This window comes from Nesoenas mayeri (assembly GCF_963082525.1).
Source record: "Nesoenas mayeri genome assembly, chromosome: 1".
Taxonomy (NCBI): Eukaryota; Metazoa; Chordata; class Aves; order Columbiformes; family Columbidae; genus Nesoenas; species Nesoenas mayeri.
Window position 1 is genome coordinate 157,792,073 of NC_137541.1, and position 20,604 is coordinate 157,812,676.

Consider the following 20,604-nt stretch of genomic DNA (forward strand, 5'->3'; position numbering starts at 1 on the left):
GATAGGAGAGTGAAAAAACACCTCAAGGTGCTGAACTGTTGTTTGAAAAGCACAGTTACCTATAACATTCCTCAAACAAAGTGAAGGAAGCTAAGCACCATTTTTCAATTAACAAATCTTTCTTTTCATGTATCAAAAATGACAGTAGAAGGATGTTACCTTGAAACGTCCTAAACATGCTTGAAAATGGGGTTTATATTTTTGAAAGCGTTTTGAAGGTGAGATAGAGTCATATCATAATTACCATGTCCTGGAGTGCACTTTGAAAGTCTGTCTTATAAACTGTAGTTTTAGAAGATCTATACTTTGCTTTTTCACCAACCTACTAAAATGTTTTAGTACAACAACAAAAATTCTGTAAGCCATTGAATTTCAACTGTCTTTTTAAGACAAGTTTCAAGTACACAAGTTAAGAAAGCTGGAAACACTAGTAGCAAGTAACTCCAACACTGCACCATTAAATGTGAGCAGAACATACAGCAAATGTCCCTAGAAATAAACTTCAGTTCTCTCTTTTACCACTTTTAATTTTGATTTTCAGAAGAAAAGGCATGTTGAAATATATACTGTATTTTGAATTTTTAAAAAATTAAAATTCTACAAAAGCTCTTTAACCATTTGAGTTACATACTCTAAATCATGACTTCCGTATGATATTCCTTGACTTCACCTTGGCATCTGTCCACACCTGGGTATTATTGCTCCACGATTCGACCACCTCCCCTCCTCCCCATTACCACTCATTTACCTCAGCATAAACTCGACATTCAACCGCCCAGCCGTTGATGGGAATATCAGCCTGTTTGTGCCTGAGAGGGTAACCCTTAGCAACACGGATCATTTCTTGGACTAAGTCCAGGCCGGTAATGCATTCTGTGATGGGATGTTCAACCTGCAAGGTCAAGAACTGTCAGTCAGTAGGTAAAAAAAACAGACAACCGCTCTCTGTAAACAAACACAGATAAACAAGAAATTAGATCCGCCAAAGAACAGACAAAGAACATGTTCCCATCTTGGGCTTTTTCCCAAAAATTAAATTCCTACTTGACAAACTCAGGCAAACACCATCTTTGCAAGGAAACTCCAAAAAATAATTAACAGATTACAATAACTAGGAGCAGCATACAAAAGGAAAACTATAGAGAACACATAGGGTTTGGGGTTTTGCACAGGGGGAGTTTGCATTTACTTCACAAATTCAAATGCACCTGGTGACGACGAGTTAATTTTCCTTTGTTCAGGAGCTTTTCCCGTTCGAGTTTCTTTTGAAAATACTCGCGCTGTAGCCATAAATACATTTTAACTGAAAATCTCAAAGTAGCTGATAATCAACCCATTCTGCTACACTTAACAAGGCACGTACAGGAGCCGCTTACAATTTTCCACAGAACCAGCCTACCCTAAATCTCACCCATTCGCCTGCTTTCACTAACCTGTCCTGACAAGCAACCAGATTAGCGTAATCTTGCATCAGCGCAGTGTAGCAGAAACGAGCAGATGGATCCTTCATTTTTTTTTTTTGCGCCCCCCACTCCAGACTGATCTGTTTAGTGCTTAGCATGCACAATAGCTGGGCTGGACCGGCACAGTCGCTCCGCGCTCTCAGCAAATTGCTGCTAACAGCTCTGGATGATGCTGCCACGGGAACACCCGTCGTGAGCGCCAACCCTGGCATGTGCATACAAGCACACATGCATGTGTGCACATACGCACACGCCTTTCTCCTTGAAACAGGGATGTAAACGGACACGTTTATTAACTTTAAATAACCTCTAACTAGACATACTACAGTAAAAAAGGACCTAGAGACAGGAGAGCGCAGCAGGTAGGTGAAGTAAAATAGCGGCACACTATAAAGCAGGGGCGTCGAACTTACTTTCATCGGGGGCCACGTCAGCCTGGTGGTTGTCTTCAAAGGGCCGAATGTAATTTTAGAACTGTATAAATGTAACTACTCCTACAGTTATACAGTCCGAAAATGACATGTGGCCCTCTAAAGGCAACAACCAGGCTGATGTGGCCCCTGGTGAAAATCAAAGAATCACAGAATGTCCGGGACTGGAAGGGACCTCAAAAGATCATCCAGTCCGATCCCCCTGCTGGAGCAGGAACACCTAGATGAGGTTACACAGGAATGTGTCCAGGTGGGTTTTGAATGTTTCCAGAGTAGGAGACTCCACAACCCCCCTGGGCAGCCTGTTCCAGTGCTCTGGCACCCTCACTGAGAAGAAGTTTCCACTCATATATAAGTAGAACCTCCTGTGTTCCAGTTTGTACCTACTGCCCCTTGTCCTACCATTGGTTGTCACCGAGAAGAGCCTGGCTTCATCCTCGTGACACTCACCTTTTACATTAATGAGGTTAATTTTATAAACATTAATGAGGAAAATAAGTTTGACACTCCTGCTATAAAGCATGTTCTTCACACAAAGACAGCTGTAAGTCTTCCTATATAAAAACAGCAGTTCTGTCATCATATCTGTTATAAAATGTTTGTGTTCCAATGGCCAAAATACCTTAAGAAAACTCACTTCACAATGGTTTCTCTATCATGAGATGTCATACCACGTATATCTTGTGACACAGGAAAAGGTCAGTGACTAAACCACTTGTCTGTCTTCCTTCTAGCACACTAGTATTAAGAAAAATATTTAGTCATTATAATAATCTTGTGGGTTATCAGAACAAGATGATGCTTCGGTCTTTAAGAAAAAAGCTTTGTAAAAATAAACAGATGGCATCCATAATTAGCCCTGTGTGTGCTGTGAGTTTGTTTAGAGTTTCAACAACATTTTAAGACGTTTTGACATAATTTTAATGACAAATCAGCACTGAAACAAGTACCTATTCTTTGAAGGATAAAAGTGACATTCAAATGGGAAACTGATTATACAGCTTAAGGATGTACCTTTGGGATTCAATCTTGATTCTACCTAAGACACTATATTCTCCAGCATGTCAAGCTTAATAACAGTATTTGGAGAATCTATGAAACATCTCAGTGTCTATCCTGCAGTGTTAAATTGAAGCAATTCAATTTCTATTAAGACTTGAAGTTTCTATTAAAACTTCGTAAGTTTTAATAGAAAGTTACTTATCACACATTCGTATTTGGACACAGGACTTATTCTCTCATTTTTTAATTTAAGTTTTAAAAATACACCTTTGAGTGTAGAACATGTCTGGAATTCTAACATTCCACATAATTAAAACACTTTTTCCCCCCCCACGAAGACACTTGCATTATTTAGTTATACTGTCATTTTTCTTGGATAGCAACTGGCATTCCGGATTCAACAGCTTCATTGTCGTTTTCAGTTTTATTGTTGATGGATGGAATGTTTCTGGAAAGAAAAATATTTTTGTTGTTTGGTTCTTACAACTCACAAACATTTATTTAATCCATTCTTCAGTACAGATCTTTGACTTGGTCAATATTTTCTTCTGTTTCTTCAAAATACTCCCTTTGTGTCTGCACACAAAACAGCATTCAGAAAATATGATGCAGAAAATTTTTCAAGGGTTTTTTTTTGGAATGAGAAGTTCTACTTCTTTTAGGACTCTGCTTCAACTAGTGCTATTTAGGTATAATGCAGACAGTACCAATCATGTCACTAGTTCTGGGGTACCAAATACATTTTAAATGCATTTTAGTATACGTTAAGACCATCAGATGACAAAAATGGGGTAGAAAATAATTTTTACCTTGAAATTTTACTTACTTGTAACTTTGACCTTCAGTGAGGTGTGCAGCTCAAACTACACTTGTTTTAGCATTTGTATTTTTCTTTTGGCCAAAGGAGGGTGGAAGGGGGTCAATACTTCAAGCATTATACAGAATATGCTTCAGTGTACAGTACAAAAGGGCACTAACAAAGCAGTAATGCCATATTCAAGTTCAGCAAGCCCCCTGCAATGAGGTTTTGGAGGTGCAAGAATCCACCCACAGAGAGAGATATACAGGATCTGAAATTAAAGCTCCAATCTTTTAGAAAGCAAGGAAGGATAAGGGTAGGACAAGCAAAGAAATTAGACCCTCTTCTTCTTTCTTCCCCTCCCAAAAAAAGAACACACAAACATCATCATTCCCTACTTAAGAAAACTCCACAATAACTGTTGCAGCTCTTGGACTAAAGTAACTGTTTCATCTGTTTTTAAATCACTATTAAATGCTAGGCTTTAAATGCTTTCCTCTTTTACTTTTCATCCTTCTACTTCAGGCATCACTCTTGTTTTGCCTGCCTCTTTTATTTTCTTCTATTAATGTTACGCTATACTTCTTCAAAAGCCTTTACTTGCCATTTTGTAGAAGTCAAGGACTAAGTTTTTAAAGAGATGCATGCCAGAGCGGTCACAAATGGAGCTGAATCACACTCAACTGATCACCTTTTTTAGGTTTGGGCCATACTCAATACTGTAGTCAGCTGATCTAAGATCTTGCCAGTGAAGCCCCAGTCGATAAGGTAAGAGCCAGTGGTGGCACAGTTATACCACAGTGGGTAAATTCACACATTATCTCTGTCCTTTATAAAAAGGGCAAGACCAGACATGTCTGCAGCAGTCTATGGATCATAGCTGTATCAAGGCAGCTATACCTTATTCTCAACAGGACAAGCAGAAAAATTGATCAGCAATAACTCTATTAGTCTGCTGCCAAAAATATCTCCTTTACTAACAGGTCCTTTATTTACACCAAGTCTGGTCATAAACAATTCATAACAAGTCATCATTTCAACACACTTAACTACAATACATATCTCCTTTAAAAAAGTCTTGCTCCCCACTTTGTGATCCATACACACTTCTTTCTCTGAAAAATGCCACCTATATTCCTGCTTTCAAGTCCACAAAGCCATACCCATTATGGCCAGCAATATCCATATGGGGTAAAGGACAAAGTGCTTTCCCTTCATAGCGGCTCTGCTCTTCTTCAGACATCTCACAGCAATCAGACTCCCTGTGAGCATTACCAGTGGTTTTGCTTCCCTAACCTCTTCCAGTTTATACAGCAAGAGACACCGGTAGCAAAGCCTGTAAGAAAATTATAACTAAACCCAAGTTTTTAGATGGTGAAGCAGGTACATAAGAGCTAAGGGAGTCTGCCAACATCACAGTACAGTTAGCATCCATCCCCAGTACAGTATGGAGAAGCTGCTAATTCTCCTCCTGCTCTGTGACTGTCAATGGTTTTAAAGCTTCACCATACTGGGGTCCATCCACAGCTATAAAAACAGACACACCGTTTTTATGAACCATTGGAGCCAAGAGGTAAATTAGCAATAACTGCTCCCCTTATATTCAGGGGAATAATTTCAGAACACATTTTTCTCAAGACCAACAAGGTACTGAGATCTAACAGCAAACCCTTCTGGTTACTCACACAGATTGCTCTCTTGCCCCTGTGTGCATAAGGCATCGAGTTACTCACACACCAGCTGGAGCATTCAAGCAGACCACAGCAGCCAAGAAATCTAAATCTCAGTAAACTCAAAACTACAGCCTATGTCATCCCTACTACCTTAAGTCCCTAGTTGGTGTCATATACTCCTTTACATTCAGATAAATAATCTCAAAACTAACTTTCAACATACACCTCAGTTTCTAGGAAACATGATTCACATGAAGTCCCACAGGCTTTTCTGCTGCAGCCAAATCCAGTATCAGTTGACCCAAACCCACCAGCTTACTGAAATAAAGGGCATCGAGAAGCATCTATAAGCCTGGTTTCTGTTTTGGAGAACTGAAAAACAGAGGGGCACACATGTTCTGCTCTTCAGACACACCAGCTTCCTGACTACTATGAGCAGGATCACTCTGGGGTCACATCTTCTTTCCACAAAATAATTCACATGCATATGGATGCGGTTTGGGACCACACTGTAAAAAAACAGCTTTTCAGAAAGGCAGCTGGACAACAGACAACGTTTAGATTAATGTACGGAAAGAATGGAAAGCACACAGGAATACATAACAGGCAATCTCCCATGATGTCCTTTTCTATAGACATAGTATACAATAACAGTTGCTTTTTATTTTCTGATTTATTAATCCGTCAAAGAACTGTGTGCAACCGGAACTACAAAAATTTCCATAAACTAAGATGCTCAGGGTAGACTTATTTTGCTGTTTCCTAAGATACTGCAGAAATAAAAACTAATGCACAGACATTTGGTTCCAACTAATCTTTTAATCATAGCATACAACATCTTTGAAAAAATATTCAATCTACTGCATCATAGGAAGTTATCTTGCAGTAATAATTGTTTCAGTTTTCTCAATTTTTCTTTGCAAGGACTTGTTTCTTTATTGTAGTGGACGGACATGGGCAAGAAATCAATTATGTAGCCTATGAATACTGAGTCTGTGCTTTCTGTTTTAAACAAACAGCACACACTTTATATTAACAAGTTATTTAGCTCACAACTTCAACATAACTTTCTCATTCAACATCCTGCACTTAAAAAAAAAAATCACAATTCAGTAGTTCTGTACAATTTCCTTTGCACTACCTACTCCATGTAAGAAGATGAAGTAACTTGCACCCACAAAACCTACACTTTCTTTCCTAAAAGATGTAATTCCTGCTTTTGCTGTATTTAGCAGCACTACTAAAGCCCTCTCAGAGCACTTAGTTCAAGGTGGCTCTGGTCACACTGCAGCCATTCTTCAGTTTTCTTTACATCGAATTCACCAAAGGAACGAAACTAATGTACCCTTTGAAGAATGATCTTTTGTTTCACTACTTATTAAAAATGGAGGGGAGCCTCCTTTCTCTCTTACTTTTTTTAATAGTATTCCATGATAGTTACGTGGTAATGTTGTCTCTAAGATATCACTCCATGCCCTGGCAGCACTGTTAATGGCATCTTTCAGATTCAATGACTTACACAAACAATGTCGTTCTCTTCTGTCAACAACAATTAGCAATGCTTTTCTGTAGTTCTTTTGGGAAGCCTGAAAAGCAGACAACCAGTAGCTACATAATGGAAGTTGCATTAGGAGGCAAGAATGTGGCAAAAATCTGGTTAACTGTTGTCGGCTGACCCTCTTGTGTGAAGAAGTGTTGTCTGGCAGCAAAATCACCTTTTCTTTCGGTTCTAAAAATGGCCATGAACAGCTGGTATAAACTGTGTGCAGAATGGATTCTGGTGGGCTTAGGGGATTGGTAATGGGATAAGAGACCTTTCACCTTTAGGTCAGTAGTTCAAATTCAGTCCAGGTTAGCAGCAATTGAAAGTCTTTACCATCTGACACTGTTCGTTAGCCTATTTAAAATGACTGAAGCAAAGTGTCACAGTAAAACAAGATTCCAAGTATTAAGAAATATGAAGAGTCTCGGCAAACAGCAGAAACAGTCACTTGAGACTTTACTTTGAAATCCCGCCATTCAGACTCTGCCGAAATCTCCTCTTCCAACTCCTGACAGCCCCTTTCACTGCTCCCATGCTCCTGCCCACCACCGATCACAATTCATCCTCCAGACACTTACACCAAGACAACAAAACCACCTCTTGCCGTCCCATGGGTCTGCTACGGACACCAAAGTCATCACCTCTCTGCGGTTTCAGCTGGCAATCCAGACTCAGCTCATCGCTTTGCTATTTAGATTTTGCTGCTACTGTTTATACAGTGCAGCTGCAATATTTTCCAGCACTTCTCTCCTTCGCTGAGCAAACGTGCAGCAGGTGCTGCCTAATGATGTGCAACAGAACATAGATACCATTAAGACACTGTCAGATCCAAGAGCTTGTAAGTAGCGGAACTCAAGACGATCACCAACAGGATTTCTATGTGCTTCTAGACATTTCCTGACTGTGCTTTTTAATACTTTTATGAGGGAGGAATAAAGAGACATGCTGCATGTAAAAATTCTTCCTTTCACATGAGGCACAGGCAGTTTTGTGCCAAGTCAAAGCTCTGGAATATAACATTTTCCAAAGATCAGTAAAATCTGATGAAAACGCTGGAAGTGATGAACAAAAACCTTAACACCGGGTAATGTTTTACAGGTGTATTGGGGTTTATTTACATTCGCCTTATGCCTTAGAATTTACTTTAAAAGAACTTGAAAACTTTTACAGAAAATATACTCACACTACAATTAACTGTAAAATAAAAATATAGAGATATGCTATTTGCTTTCAGGAAATCTCTTACAAACACATCACAGTATTCCACAAAATTATTCTATTCCCTAAAAAGTTGTGACCAACATATTCAAACTGTCACATGAAGAGAAAACACACTGCTACTGAAATTACCATATTTCTCAACTCCACCATGCTGAATACAGTCCATAGAAATGATCTTTTCAATCAGACTGCTCTAAGCAAATGTGGTCGTGTGTTGAAGAGGAAGGGAGTGCTCACTTGTTATTTAAATGGCACCATGCGTGAGGGAGGCAGAAGGTCAGGAGCAGACCTGAGACACAGATGTACAACCTGTATTCAGGGTAAGTGCTCTCTTCATGCTGCTTGTTGCACTTTTCTCAGTTCTCCTCAAACCAACGAGAGATGCTTCTGATTTCAAGGTACTACAAGCTTCTACAATACGTGGTATTTTCCATTTGCTGTCACCAACCGATTCACACAGAAGAAGCTCAGCCACACTGCATGCACATATGTTAATAGATATTTTTTATTTACAGACCGTAGACTCCATAGAGAGCAAAAGAGGAGCATTTCCAGTCTTCCAGTGAAAAGCAATAGAGTCTTTTCTGGTGAAAGCCAGCATTTCTGACAGTAGTGTGATAAAGAGATTTTGATACAATTTGAAAGCTAAAAAGGCTATAAAAATCTAAGGGGTCAGAATCTTTTTATCTATTTCAAAGCTCTTCTTCGGCTATTTTGGATTATGACTGCCTTTGATTAGGCTGATGACAACTAAGTACCAGAAAGCACAACGCAGGGTGAGGAGTTATAAAGAATCAGGATATTCAACATCTGGTTTGCCTCAACAATCCTAACCATAGTAGCTGCCTGAAAACCACTCCAAAAGTACCCTAAATGACAATGTGCAGTTCTCTTGTAGCTGCTAGGGCAGATATTTCTATGTTTTGTTGTGAAAAGCAAGAATAACTAGTTTTGCTGTGCAAAGCAAGAATAACTAGTTTTGCTGTGCAATTATCCAATTTCCTGTCTCGTACTTACTGGCTAGCCTCTGAAAAATGGCAGAAGAGCAGATACAACAAAAAGTACATTGCCAACAGCGAAGAATAAATCATTCTAGCTGAATCACTTGGAGGGAGTGAAACATCTGTAACAGATTTGTGTAGCATACAAGAGACACAATGGACCTGATTCACCAACTTTTTTTGCTTTCCAACCTCATATTTTATTGCAGTAACACTTAACACAAAAATGAAATAAAATATAAACTTCCTGTGAAGTGCTACTTATATTTTTTGCAGAACTATATAGCAGAAAAGGTATATTCCCAAAGAGTTTCTCAAAAAGACAGCCAAATAATAACAACTCACGATTTTAGCAAAATAATTTCCAAAAACCACTGGAAGATATCTGACAGATACACCAAAGGGAAGGAGGGGGAAAATCAGCAGGCAGTGCGAAGTGTTGGACACAGTTTAGTTAGCTTTATGCAAGTATATTCTGAAGTCTGTATGTAAAGTAAAAAGGCTACGGTGATCTGATTAGAGATTGCTGAAATGTTGAAACAGACAAAGGAAATAGCATAATTTAGTAGACATGTTCTGATGATGCTGCCAGGTAGCTGTGTCTGCAGTACACAGTGACAAAGACCTTAGGAGAATCATTTATGGATCAGATGTCGTCCATCATTTAGGAAAGTCCTTTCAACTATGGAGCGTTCAGCAAAAACAGGGCAAGTGAGCCTGTTAGCTACTGTTCACAGTTAAGAGATGCGAAAGGCAAAGACTGAAGCAATGCAAGGACATCTGGAGACTCTCCTGGTTCTGAAGTTAAATCTGTACAAGCGTCAGAGTTTCTATGTTTGGCTCTTAATAGAAGGGAGCAAGAATGAGATGTTAGTTGCATAACTGTTAGCTAAACAGAAAGTAAAGCTTGACACCTGGGAGAAGTGACAGATCAATCGGGGAAGAATCAGACAAAATTATTACTCTCCAGCCTCAAGTTGAAACGCTAATTAGAGACAATATACAGTCAGGATAGAGGAATCAGAGAATATCTACACAAGTACCGTAATTTAAGATTAGTAAATTTCTTTAAGAGTTGGAAAGAATGAGTCTGCTATTATAGGGGATTGTCAAACTGCTTAGGCTATCTTTCAAAAGGAGTCTTTAAAGTCATTAATGACAGAATTGTGAAAGCTTTCTTACTACATATGTGGAGACCTCTACAATTACATAAGTTGGAGGTTTGGGACTTCGAACACTTACCACAATGCATTGCAGGGGGAAGACACCACAAAACACCAAAGCTAACATCTTAAAAATAAATCACAAAAAGAATCAATTCCAAGGACACTCCACCACTAATTGCATTTAGGAACTGACAGATAATTACATACTACAGCAAGGAAATGTTTTTGAGCTTCTGGTGGATTATGCAGAAAAACACAAACAAATTTTCTTCTACATCCACAAGAACATGAACAGTCACTAAAAAGTGTTCTCTCAAAAACTGAAAGATTAAGAAAAGTGTAAAGAACACGACTAAAGAGACAGAAAATGTCCATAGTATTTTAATGAACTACACACTGCCATTAACAACCGCCCTCTCTAACTGAATCTAAGGTAGGCCAGAAGGTGCCTAGCAAACTCTAGCAAAAGCACACGAAGTACAACCATTGTGACTAATTTCAAAAGCACTGCTGCCCTGCAAGGGAAGTCTTATCAGCATACTTCCCCTGGCACAAGGGAAGACTGCAACACCCCCATTCCCCTTTTGTACCCCAAATCATCTCTCACTTCTTTACCCAAAGCATAATTTTACCCAGCCACTATGCAAAGTCATGAAAGATGTCAGAATTACGAGGATCTCTTCGTGTTCTACCACTGACCACATGTACAGGCAGCAGGCAGGACGCAGCCTTGACAAAATGTAGCTAAAACAGAGTAAAAAGTTAAGCACTCTATTCCTTGATCCCACATTTCAGCCTTACTGGCATTATTTAACAAAGTGAGAAAAGGAGGACGAAGATGATGGAACCGAGTTGAACTTGCTTGCAAGTTGAACTTTCTTCCTGTCTCTGAGAATGGTATCCAGATTTTAAGTCATGTGCATGTTTTCTCAGAAATGCACTACAACAGTCAAAGAAGAGGTAGAGAGGGTTTTCCACAAAACAGCGCTTGTCCATGTTGTTACAAAAATCCTACACCATGTCAGCACGCTTTTTACACAGTTGCATTCCAGTTCCCTTTTCAATCATATGCAGATTGCTAGTGTTTTTATTGCTGATATACACATATAGTTTTAATCGCCCTCCTAGAGGAACTCAGCAAGCCATCATTCAAGTATAAAAAATAAAAAAGAAACTTCAGGGACCAGTGGGGAAAAGCATCAGAGCACAGTGGCTAGCCACTTACTGTGAACTCACAGTGGCACTTAACAGTGACCTCTTGCAAGGTCTTTAGGTCAAGTGTAACAAAGAGCAAAAGCTCTGAATGCTTGAGTGCTGTGTAAGGGCTCACTGCTGCAAAGTCTTGTGTACACTGGCTTATTTAAGTGAGTAGATCTTTTGAGTTCAGTGGGAAGTGCTCACATGCGTCAAGTTAGCTGTGAGTACGTCTTCGCAGGAGCAGACCCCTAAGTATGCAAGGAGGTTATGTTTTGTTTTTTTAAATAACACCTTTCTGAATCTGAAGAGCTGTTTTTCTTACCTGAAGTCTAGTATTCATTTCCAAGAAGTAGAAATTCTTACTGGAGTCCACAAGGAATTCTACTGTTCCAGCAGAGGAATATTTTACTGCTTTGGCAAGAGCTACTGCTTGTTCTCCCATTGCTCTTCGAGTTTCAGGGTCTAGAAAAGTGCTACAATAGAGAAACAATGCCTTTCTTTAGTTAAAAAAAAAAAAATACTAATAACATCATTTCATCTTCTGCTTAAACTACCACCAAAAGAGGACAGCATTATTTACGTTATGAAAACATGTCAAGACCGTAAAATGTATGCCTTTACATTTATATTGTTCTTAAAAAGATATACTGCTAACGTACTGGAAATTCAGGATAAATAACAGCATTCTTTAAAAATAATATAACAGAACACAACTTTTTTAGAACACTGAGTTCTAAGTAAGTCAAATGAAAATAAATACATACAAATCCAGGATTTTTTAAAAGGCACGTCTATTTGCAGAAACACTGTAACTAAAAAATACATCCAATGAAAACATGAATGCCAAAATACAGACAGAAGGTCTAAAGGGAATTGGTTTTCTGACTCTGAATTAAAACAGCATGCCATTTCATAGGTACTCTATACAATAAAGAAGTTTTGGAAATTAATGAAGTATTTATTCAGGCTTCTTATTTAAGACTGCAATGGCACAAATTAAGGCATTCATAGTATTTAACTATTAATAAAACACTGTCAACAATATCATGACTTAAACCCTCATACTCTTTATTTCCTCTCTCAGCTTTACTTGTAAGCTGAAGACTAGTTATCCATGTTTGTTAATTGTAATTCATTCCTTTCCATGAATCCTGGACACATTCAAGGGCACCCAAAGAGCAGCTCAGTGACCACCTCGGGAACCAGTGATCACTGCCCAAATGCCAAACCTTCTCATTCTTGGAGAGCAACATGCCACTTTCAGTGGCCCAGTGAATCGGCAAGACTCGGGAAGGTACACATTCTGCTTGTTATTCTGCTCTGTACTGCAAATTCAGATTTAGATTAACCTGTGCAGGGTGTTAATTTAGAGCTAGAGAAATTTCTGTGACTCCATCAAAGCTGTGAAACTGGTTGCTCCTCACCCTAATACACTGACCTTCAATGAAAGATGACATCTAGTTGCTCATCTTATTAGAGCTTGTAAATACCCTTGTTATACTTCTGCAGTGACTTACATCAGGCACATAAAACAGCTATCATTTTTAAAGTATTTTTTTAAGGGAATCGGAAGTCATTTCTACCTTACCTCTAAGTTACTATTTAAAAAGAAAATATCAAATGTTACGTAATTTTTTAGGTGTCCTCAACAGTGAGCCCTAATTCTGGAAAGGAGCAATCAGGAGCCTCCATGTATCTGAAGTAGCCCCACCAAAGTCAGTAAAGCTCCATGTGGGGCCGGGGACTGGACTCAGAAGCCTGCGCTAGGTCAGGACTCATCTTTCAGTACTTACTATGAGGTTTTCCACGGAGACCTAAACTCACACAGAAGAGCTAGAGACTTCTGTCACAACAAACCAGATCTGACATGACACAAAAAAGTAAGGAAATATCTAGGCAAACTGGGAGACAATGGATTCCTTTTCTTTAAGGGAAAATTCTACTTAGCACTTCCATCCTTCTGGTGCCTACATGGGCAGATTCTGATGGACAATAGGGCAAGCATTCTTTGGAATTTAGGAAAAAAACTATTTCTTGGAAAACAATGGGATCAACAGGAAAAGGAAGTCAAGTCTGATCCCAAGAAAGCTATCAGATCCTACACTGAATCAAAGGGGAAAACATAAGATGTATAAAACTGTGACATACCTATCAAAATAGGCACTGGTAATGTAAAAGAGTTTCATAATATTTCTCATTTGGATTCAATAAGAGGATAATACATCACACAAAATCAACAATCTATAATTCAACTTGGGGATTCTGTAGAGCTTTGATCATGAAAGCTCGATAAGTGGCTTATGAAGAACAGAACCTTCTCAATAACGGATTCATACTCTATTTCTAGAATAACCATTATTACTTCTTATATGGATGAAAGACAGTTACTCCCCTTTATTACAGTGGTGTCTTCCCTGTGTTTGTTAAATGTAGGTCTGAGATCTCTCTTTTCACCTCCTGCTGTAGCCAAAGAATGGAACAGAGGTGTCACACTGCTAAACTTGATCTCTGCCACGTGGTTCAGCTTTATATTCTAAAATGACTGGATCATCCCTGCAATCAGCTAGGTTAATTAACCAAAGTTTTCCTATTCCCCTCCGCTGTTCTACCTTTTGTATACAATGCACCTTTTAAAACTGAAATAACACTTCTCCAATTAGGTATCGCTTGAAAACACTGTATTTTAAGCCCAACTTCAAACCTTTTTCTCACACATAAATCTGTTAGTTTTTTGACCAAATAGCTCCTATGGCAGCATGAAGGCTGCAAAATAAAAAGGATTCAGAAGATAAAAGCACCAAAATGAAAAAATAAGATCAGACCTGACATTTCACTCCCAAAACCTTCTTCAAGCTATTGTATAGTTGATCAAAGACAATACAATTGGTTTGATCCATTGTTTCTACATCCAAAGAGATGACCACATGGGCAAGATGTTACCTCTCCACTACTAGTTTATCAGATAATGTTTCCCAAAATATCTCCATCACCTTCACTCACACATAAGGCTGAGATTTTGAAAAGTACACACCTTTACACTGTCAGTGGAAACGTGCTGCTCAGCTTAGACAAAAGAAACAAAACAAAAAAAACCCCACATATCAAAAACATTTACCCTTCCTCTGAAGATACCACTATACTGGGAGAGAACAGTACCTCCTTTTTCTAAATGTCAGGGTCAGTTTATCTGCTCATAGAAAATAATTAGGCATACTGTTAGTTTTAAAAAATTACTTACCTGAAAAAATAACATTCTCCTTTGACATATTTATTATGTACTATGACACCGTGGGCATAAATATGCTACAGTATTTGAGAACACAGTTTTGCCCTCACATCTAAAGTGTGCCCACCTATGAATCATGTACACAGTCACAAACACAACAGGCTCACTGTTTTTCTTAACCCCAAATCCTTCAAGGTTTTCTAGACAGTGATAGGAAATGTAGATGTAAATGTACACGTAGCACAACTCTAAAGAGAGCCTGTACATAGACTCCAGTTCAATAACATACCTTTCTGCTAAATTACTGCCTATATACATTCAAATTGGCGGTGGCTTCAAGTAGCACCTTGGCAGTTAATCTGGAATATGATCCTGAAGTACTTGGTATCATACTGAGATCTTTCAGAGAGAGCTTAGTGCTTAGAGAAAGAAAGCAAAAGAAGTTGCTGTCTGTGCACCTTCCAAGGAAAGAAACATTGCTGAGAGAAGCTAACAATGGAGCATGCAGAAAAGGTCACAAAAATAGTTGAACAGTTTCACTTGCATTCTAATGCAGCCACTTACTGGTAAACTAGCCTCCCTTTTAAATGTCCTGCCTCTTAGATCTTTCTGTCACAGGCAGAAATAGAAAGAAATATTTTTGTCCTTTGAACTGAAACTGAAAGAACATCTTTCAATTTAAAAAGACGTCGCAAATCTAACATCTAGGATAGATAAGGCAATCTCAACTCTGAATGTATGCAACAAGGAAGCTAAAAAAAACATAACAAACAAATTATTTCCTGCCTGAGATGAAACTTGGGAAAATTTTGAGAAATTGAGAGACTGTCCTAAAAATCGCCTTATTCTGAAAGTCCTGGATGCTAAGGTTTAAGCCAGAGGACATGGAATCACTAGAGAAGAGTAGAGACAACAAAGGAGACTAAGCAGGCAGCCAGCAAGCCGTAAGGACTTGCTCACTGCAGATGCTAATAGGGATCTTGCATGCTAGTGCAGAACACAATGGCAGGGCACTGTTCCATCATGTCAGGAAAGGCCTGGAAATGTAGAAAGAAGGTTTAACATCCAATGTACTGAAGCTCAGGATTTTGAAATAAGATGGTTAGAGGCCCCACCTCAAATACTGTGTTCAGTTTTGGGCCCCTCAGTACAAGACAGACATTGAGGTGCTGAAGAGAGTGCAGAGAAGGGCAACAAAGCTAGTGAGGGGTCTGGAGCACAAGTCTGATGAGGAGCAGCTGAGGGAACTGGGGCTGTTCAGCCTGGAGAAAAGGAGGCTGAAGGGAGACCTTATCGCTGTCTACAGCTACCTGAAAGGAGGTTGTAGCATGGAGGGGGTTGGGCTCTTCGCCCAGGTAACAAGTGGCAGAATGAAAAGAAATGGCCTTAAGTTGCGCCAGGGGAGGTTCAGATTGGATATTGGGAAAAACTTCTTCACTGAAAGGGTTGTGAAGCATAGGAAAAGGCTGCCCAGAGAAATGGTGGGAAGTGTCCTGGTTTCAGCTAGGATAGAGTTAATTTTCTTCCTAGTAGCCAGCATAGTGCTGTGGATTTGGCTTTAGGATGAGAATAATGCTGGTAACACTCTGATACTTTAGTTGTTGCTGAGCAGTGCTTACACTAAGTCAAGGGCCTTTCAGCTCCTCATAATGCCCTCCCAGTAAGGAGTCTGGGGGTGCACAAGAATTTGGGAGGGGACACAGCCAGGACAGCTGACCCCAACTGACCAAAGGGATATCCCATACCATATCACGCCATATTCAGCATATACACTAGGGGGAAGGTTGGCTGGGGAGCTGCTGCTCAGGGACAGGCTGGGCATCAGTCAGCAGCTGGTGAGCAATTGCATTGTACATTGCTTGTTTTGTACGGTCTTTTATCATCATCATTACGATTACTATTATTACCACTATTATTGCTATTATTATTATTACTTTCCCTTCCAGCTAGTAAACTGTCTTTATTTCAATACAAAAGTCTTACCTTTTTTCCAATTCTCTCCCCAATCCCATTGCATGGAGAGTGAGTGAACAGTTGCGTGGTGTGTAACTGCCTCCCTAGTTAAACCACAAGAGTCACCATCCTGGAGGTATTTAAAAGACAGGTAGCCATGGTGTTCAGAGACACGGTTTAGAGGTGGATTTGTCAGTTTTAGATTTACAGTTGAACTCTATGATCTCAAGGTCTTTTCCAACCTAAATTATTCTACGATTCTAAATGGTATTCCATGATGGATCAAATGTTTAATCTCTCTGACTGCTGCAGCAAAGGACAGTGCTGGATGATCAGAGTGAGTGGTAGGGCCTTTGCATGGCACTTGTCCATAATAATATTCCAAAAATCTTAACTTTGGGCACCAAATAGTACAGAGAGCCAAGTGTCTCTGACAGCTGGACATTACTTCACCCAAATTGTAAGGCAAAAGTTAAAGTGCTTTAAAAAGCTTCTAACAGATTCTGAAATGGTTAGGTAGGGCACCTGCTCTCACCAAACTGAAGTTTCAGAGCACTCCTTTGAGTTCCAGTTATTGAATAAGAAGCCAGCTAAGACTCTTGTACATTTACTTTCTAACGATATATTTACTTCAGATTGATCCTAGAGGATCAATGGATTTTCTGATAAGCTTATGTGCCTTGTTTCTTCACACGGAGGAGACTCCCTCATTAATCATTCTAGCAGACAGGAAAATACAACTACACCCTCACATTTTTTCTTGCCAAAGTATGCTGTCTCATACCAACTGTCTCTGAAAATGAATAGAGAAGAGTTTGGGCAGAGGAGGAACAAAAACTGAACTAAGAAAAACCAACAGACTATTAAGAGTTACTCATCTGTTTCAATTGCGACCTCTGTGGTGAAACAAGAAGCCAACAGCATCTTCCAAAAAGGTGTGAAGCTAGAAGAAAAGAACATTACTGTAAATCACTGGAAGTTTTACGTAGCACTAACTTCACCCAGCACTAGCTAAAAAACTGGCAATGATCAGATGTGTCCTATGGTCTGTGCTTCCTAGAACAGACAGAGTAGGACAACTGACCACGTTAAAAGCGTATAAGCAAAGTTCATTGGTCTCCTATTTGAAACTACGGAATTGACCACCATGAACACTAGAGTTCCCTTGAATACTGTAATGCCATCAGGGTGTGAACTGAAGAGTTTTTTCCTCAAAAGAGAGATTTTTTTTTTTTACAAGCAACAATACTTCCCTATGAAAACTGCACATTCAAGCATGAAATGATCTCTAAAGGATAAGATCAACAGCTGCAGACTTAGGTTTACAAAAATCACAGAAGTTATTCTCAAAGCTAAAAGGCCCTCAACAATCAGCCTCTTAACCTAGGTACTTGGGAAAACATCATAGCAGGAAAAAAGTAAATCAAAAGAGGGCTGAGAAGAGGCCAAAGTCAAAAGCCCTAAATTGTACAAAAGACAAATAAACACTTTAGCCCACAGCATTCCTATAGCTTCAAGCTATCTTAGAGCTCTTAATGGCAGCTATCATTTGAAACAGGAAGAAAAAACGGACTACTGAGGACTTCATATTTCCTCCATCCAGCCATACAAGAAAAGATGCTTCCAGGAGTCATTAATTGATGCGATTAACTGAAACAGCATTCACAGGAAGGGCTAACCTCAGGCTTTAGGGTCTCCAGGGTGCTTCACAGAAGCCTGCTTATCTGCAACAATCTTGTAACCCTTTGTAAATAAATGGATTCTGCAGCCAACTGCAAGTGGCTGTAAAGCAGATAAGGATTCCAAAGCTGTCAGTAAAAGTCTGGCAGAGTTTAAAACATTCAACAACAAGAAGGAGAGTTTTCATGCCAAATTTTGGAAGCTATTGACTTGCCCATGTTCCTTTGTAGAGTTATAGGAAGGGATGAGAAAACTTACTGGCAACTCCAACAGAGAAGCCCAGGAAAATTAAAAGGCTGACATTTCCGATGAAAGAAAACACTCTGATCACAGCTGGCTGATGAGAGAAAGCGATATCACTCCCTTTAATTGACCACAGCCATAGAGAATGAGCAGGCAGTAGTGACAGGCTGCACCTTCCATGTAGTCCTGAGAGAAAAGATTCTCCTCTCTTAAGTGCTTATGTACATGGGCTTTATAATGGGACCTGAAGCCTTCACACTTCACAATCAAAAACACAGTAAGATCTTTAGGCATAAGGATTCTGAGAAAGCCCCAACTACTGGGAAGCAACAACAGTTACTTAAGCATTTATTAGTGGGTTTGTATCATTAAACTTTGTTCTTTAATTTAAAATCTAGTCCACGAACAGTGCCAGTCCCACAGTTACAATTCAACATTAACTTACATGTCGCTTCTAAATAAACGTCATTTAAACTATGTGCTTTTCCTCACATCCTAAATTGTTGCATCACATAGTCCTGTGAAAAAAAAATTAACGGCAAACCCGTCTCAGCTGGTGAACACATTACACTGGGAATTCCCACAGGCAGTTACATACCTATACGTGGGTTTTTTTGAAATCAGAACTTCCTTCTGTCCTTTTTTCTTCACATATTCTCTGATGAACACCATGCAACTGAAAACACAGCAAGGCCATACCTTGCACAGCAGCAATGTATTTCAGCTCCATTTGAAATCATGGGATTAAGATAATTTAGGACTTTTGAGTTACTGGACATGTACATCTATAGCTTTCTACCATGAATAGTAGTAAAAGTGTCGCACAGTATTTGCGTGCCATTTAAATAGATATAAACAGTATTATCTGGCCCTCTCACAATTACTATAACGTAGTCAAATATCTGTATCCGTGGTAAAATGAATACTTACTCCATATTTTATTTTACTTTTAAATCTGAAAGTTGAATGGTAAAGAAAAGGAAAAATACTTCAGTTATATTAAGAAAACCACCTCATTTATCACATATTTGATTGGTGAGATCCATATCCATTTTATACAAGATAATGAAAAAAAATAACACAACACCTGTTCCCTTCCTACAGAAAGGCATAATGAAGCAAGATCAAAACACCCTCAAGTACAACATCAAAACTGCATTACTATTGCACGACTATAACTTAAATATTTTATTTTCCTTGTGGTTTTTAATAGAATAAAATTTGCTTGCATTTGTACAATAAGCAGCTTTCCAAACGTGCTTTCAGTAACTATGAAGCTGCATGAAGAGTCTAGTATACATACCTCGGTGCTTCCTCCACAACCTTTTGGTTCCTTCTTTGAATGGAGCACTCTCTTTCATTCAACCACAAGGCATTGCCATGTTTATCTGCCAAAACCTGAAATAATAACATGCTGCTATGAACAAAGAGATGCATACACATGGCTCTTTGACATTGTACTACTACATAGCATTTAGTTTAATTTTAAAATAATTTTTTTCCAATTGAGAAACAAAGGTTGTGAAAAAACACTAGTGTAAAAAATTAATTATATATTAAATACTAATTGAATGCTCCTTCAAATTCTAAACAGGATTATTTTAAAGCCTCTGTACAGAGCCTATATATGGCACAAAAAGAACTTACTCCAAATTCTGTGAGAAACTCCAAAAAGTTCAGAAATTAGAAAAAAAAAGACTGAAAGAAGATTAAAACTACATTTTCAAGCATTTAAAATTGTATTGCATAATTAAATTACTCAGAAGCTAATTGTTAAGCAGTATCCTGTGACAACGAGAGAAAGAAAAATCTCAACAGATGCCAAATTCTGCTCCGGAATTACACACAAAAGTTTTCAGAAACAACAACTAGTGGAGCCTTCTCAGTAGATAAATCACAGCACCCTGCTTTTAACAAAGAAGCAGTCGTCTTCAGAAACTTGACAATCTTTTATTACAAAGAATAAAATCCGGTACTTCCAAATTGAAATTAGAGCAGTAGTTTCA

General features: G+C 38.9%; 1 protein-coding gene across 1 annotated transcript in view; it reads right to left on the reverse strand.

Annotated features, from left to right (window-relative positions):
* The window catches only part of PCCA (propionyl-CoA carboxylase subunit alpha), a 285,773-nt gene that overhangs the window by 166,324 nt on the left and 98,845 nt on the right, over nucleotides 1-20,604 (reverse strand). Inside the window, exons 11-13 of the mRNA XM_080356435.1 lie at nucleotides 19,902-19,996; nucleotides 11,819-11,969; nucleotides 749-892 (exon numbers count right to left, since the gene is read on the reverse strand). Coding sequence (XP_080212561.1) covers nucleotides 749-892; nucleotides 11,819-11,969; nucleotides 19,902-19,996 — 390 coding nt within the window. The remainder of the gene's footprint in view (nucleotides 1-748; nucleotides 893-11,818; nucleotides 11,970-19,901; nucleotides 19,997-20,604) is intronic.